This window comes from Propithecus coquereli, unplaced genomic scaffold, assembly GCF_000956105.1.
Source record: "Propithecus coquereli isolate 6110/MARCELLA unplaced genomic scaffold, Pcoq_1.0 Scaffold623, whole genome shotgun sequence".
In the NCBI taxonomy this organism is placed as follows: Eukaryota; Metazoa; Chordata; class Mammalia; order Primates; family Indriidae; genus Propithecus; species Propithecus coquereli.
The window spans coordinates 618354-621877 of record NW_012152208.1 but is presented as its reverse complement, the minus strand read 5'-3'; the positions used below and the strand labels follow the sequence as shown (position 1 = coordinate 621877).

Below are 3524 nucleotides of genomic sequence, written 5' to 3'. Positions count from 1 at the left end.
CTTTGACTTTAAAACAGAGTGTTAACATCTGCTTCAGAGTGATTGTGAGGGTAAAGGAGAAAATAAATGTACAACACCTAACATAATACCTGGCGTACAGAAGGTGTTTAATATGGATTTGTTCTTCCCTTTCTCTTTGTCCACCAAATCAAACTTGGAGTTGCTCAGATGTACTGATACCATGCAACTCTCAGTCACACTCGCCCTCTGTACACATAGTAAACCCATACTGTTTCTTCTAAATAAATGATTGTGAAAACCTGGGGAAAAGAAAAGGAAAAGGACCAGAAGAATTTCTAACTTTTCTTTTAGTCAAGCTATTTGATTTCCTTAAGGTTTGATTTCAAGTTCTGCACTCATACTCATTTTATACATCAGCAAGATGTTGCTAAGTGACTCTAAACCCCTTCTGCGAAATTCAAGGAAAGGACATACCTGAAACATGTGCCACTTCCCGCATTCTGCCAAGTAGAACCAGCCCCACTGGGTGTCTGATGTGTCCATGTCATCCACTTCACTCTCTGTTGTTTTGGATAGGAATTCTTCTGCTTTGTGAAACATCTCCTGAAAAGCCAGAAAGAGGTGAAGGAAAAAATAATTCTATTCATAATAAATGTACTTTTTGTAGATCATTTTACTTCTTTACAAAGAATGGTGCTCAAGTGTCTTTCCCACTGCAACACTTCAAAAACAGCATTCTATCTTGCATATTGACTCCAAAGATAAACATTTAACATGTTGATATCATTGCTTAACAAGTCAGGCAAATAATAATCATCCTAGGTAGGATACAGTGACACCTATTAACCATTTAAGTAAGCTATATCAACATCAGTAAGTACTTTGGGTTTTCAATATAGCTCCAAGAAATTTTAATTTTATCATATGTGCATGTATTTGGTCGTAAGGATCAACTAGTTAAGAGCAAAAGCATCTAATTTATGTTTTAAACAGTCATTATTTCATTTAATGGCATGGAGTAATATTAATATATGGTGTTGAGTACAAAAGGTTACAAAAATAGAAATAGTATGACCCAATCTAATAAATGCATGTCTATATTTACCCATGTGAATATATGTGTATGTGTGTGTATAAATATATATGTGTATGTATACACACACACATAGAAAAATGTCTGGATGTATTAATACATATGACAATTTGTCATCATTTTTTCTTAGTGTTAGGATGAAAATAATAATAATTAACTTTTCTATAGCTCTTACTTGCAAAGTACAGTTCTAAGTACTATACAGATGATAACTCATTTAGGCCTCACAACGACCTATATAAGTACTATTATTTCCCTAAACTTACAAATGAGGAAACTAAGGCACAGAGAGTTCACACAGTGAGGAAGCCAAGATTCAAACTCAGGCATTCTGGCTCCAGGGTCTGTGCACTGAGCCACCATGATATAGTACCTTATACTTCATTATACATGATTTTATAACTTTACTATACCAAGTAACTCATGTACACATTATCTTTGAAAATTTTTAAGCATTCCTGGTTGGGTATTATAATGAAGAAGTCCCTAGAAAGGGAACAAAGAGGCTGGTTAAAGAAGATTAAACTTAATCTGGTATTCAGCTTCCTGTCCTTATTCTTTAAGAGTTTTTAAATCATTAACTTAAAATTCGTATGACTAATACATGAAAACATTCTCCCTGCAAAATATCGGAACATTTAAGATAAAACTAAAGACTTTTTTGACCATCATTTCCATTCCTGGTACCTTCTCACCTTGCTTCTTTCAAGGTTAACTAATGCTATCAATTTACTATATATCTTTCAGAGATCTCCGTGCACGTGTGTGCACGCACTCACGTGTATGTGTGTTTGTACAATCATATACACACATACAAACATATATATGTTTTCTTAAAAATTTGATTTGCTATATCTTTGATTTTTTTATAAAGAATATGTATTACTGGGTAATTTGGAAAATACTTATTTTTAATTTCATTATATAAAATGTCCATCCTATTTCTAGAGGCTGTGTAACCTGGGATAAATTTCTACACCTTGTCTAGGCCACAGTTTTCTCTTTGCAAAATGGACTATTAGATGCCTTAATTTCTCTTTGGGTTGTTGTTAGAAATGAATGAGATAATGCAGTAAAGTACCAACTACGGTAGCTGAGCTCAGTGAAGGAGGTCTGTTATTTTTTATTCATGTTTGAAAACTCCAAATAATGCTTTATGATTATTTTTTGGTTTTTTTCTCTTCATCTTTTAAAGTTGATTGGTGCTAAGAAATAGAAAAATAGAACACCCTAGGATCGAGAGCTTCAGGTTTAGGACCCACTATTTACCTTCTATATTTTAACCACATAATAAGGACAATGATTTTAAATTTAAGATCAACTGTCCAGTTAACTATTCACAACTCCCGCTTCTTCCTTCTATTACTGTTCATATCATTTGGCCATTTCATTGTGAGGGAAAGAGAAAGCAAGAGTGACTGAAATTTAGTTCTTCTTCTGAAAATAACCAGAAAAATTTAGAAGGATAAGTTTGAAGGTAATAGTTAAGATAAATATTTGGTTTATGAATTCTATTTTTTCTCTATTAGAAAAAGGTATGGAAAATAAAAAAGTACTCTTTATATGGCATACATGCAACATGTATGCTCTGCTATGTAACATTGTACCTAAGTCCTCGTTTTAGGCCAGTTTGCAAATGAAAATGTTTTTAGCAAAGTCCTTTCAGAACTTTCTGTCATAAGTAGCATCAGAGTGGGACCTAGGACAGACCCATCTTAGATTTATCACTATTTTAGAGAGGACAGTACTTCAGACAGGAACCACTGTATTAAACATTCCTAAAGCACTTCAAATTTTATAAAATTCTTTGTCAACTTATACTTTTTTCCTTTACAACCCAATGTGCAGGAGAGAGAAGTCATTATTTTCCAATTAAAGTCAGGGAAAAAATCAAAGCAGAGTATGCCACAATTATTTTGTGTAGAACCACAGATTTAGCAGCGCAGAGAAGATTAAAGAAACACCCAAGGCCTTCTGAGCACCAGTTCTTCCCAGGGCCTCATATGCACACCGGACAGTCATTCATTCTCTCCTGTTGCCAAGGCTTAATGGAATTGCCTTGCTTCACAGATGCTCTGGCTTTCTTTCAAAAGACGCATTCATAAAACGAAATCTTACAACTTTCTACAGTAAATTTTCTCTCCAAAGAAATGGTTATTTTGTATAATTAGGCTCAAAGAGTAAGTCAAATTTAAATTAATAACTTTGGAATACTATTAATATAATTACAGTAATAATGGCTCTAGGCTAGAACACATTTATAGGTAATAAAAAGAACAAGCACAAGTTATAGGTCATGGAGTAGGCATTTAATAATGTTAGATGAATGAACTAGTTCAGTAACAATGTCATATTCTTCCTGTTTTTAATTGGAAGTTTATGACACTTCCTGCACAGCAGGCTGTGAAGAAAAAAAACTAGTATAAAGTGGCAAAGCATTTTGCAAATTTTCAAAGGCAATTGGTTCTCT

General features: G+C 33.5%; 1 protein-coding gene across 1 annotated transcript in view; it reads right to left on the bottom strand.

Moving 5' to 3' along the window:
• PARP11 (poly (ADP-ribose) polymerase family, member 11) overlaps window positions 1-3524 on the bottom strand; it is an 82173-nt gene that overhangs the window by 45250 nt on the left and 33399 nt on the right. The window contains exon 2 of the mRNA XM_012659636.1: window positions 436-564. Coding sequence (XP_012515090.1) covers window positions 436-564 — 129 coding nt within the window. The remainder of the gene's footprint in view (window positions 1-435; window positions 565-3524) is intronic.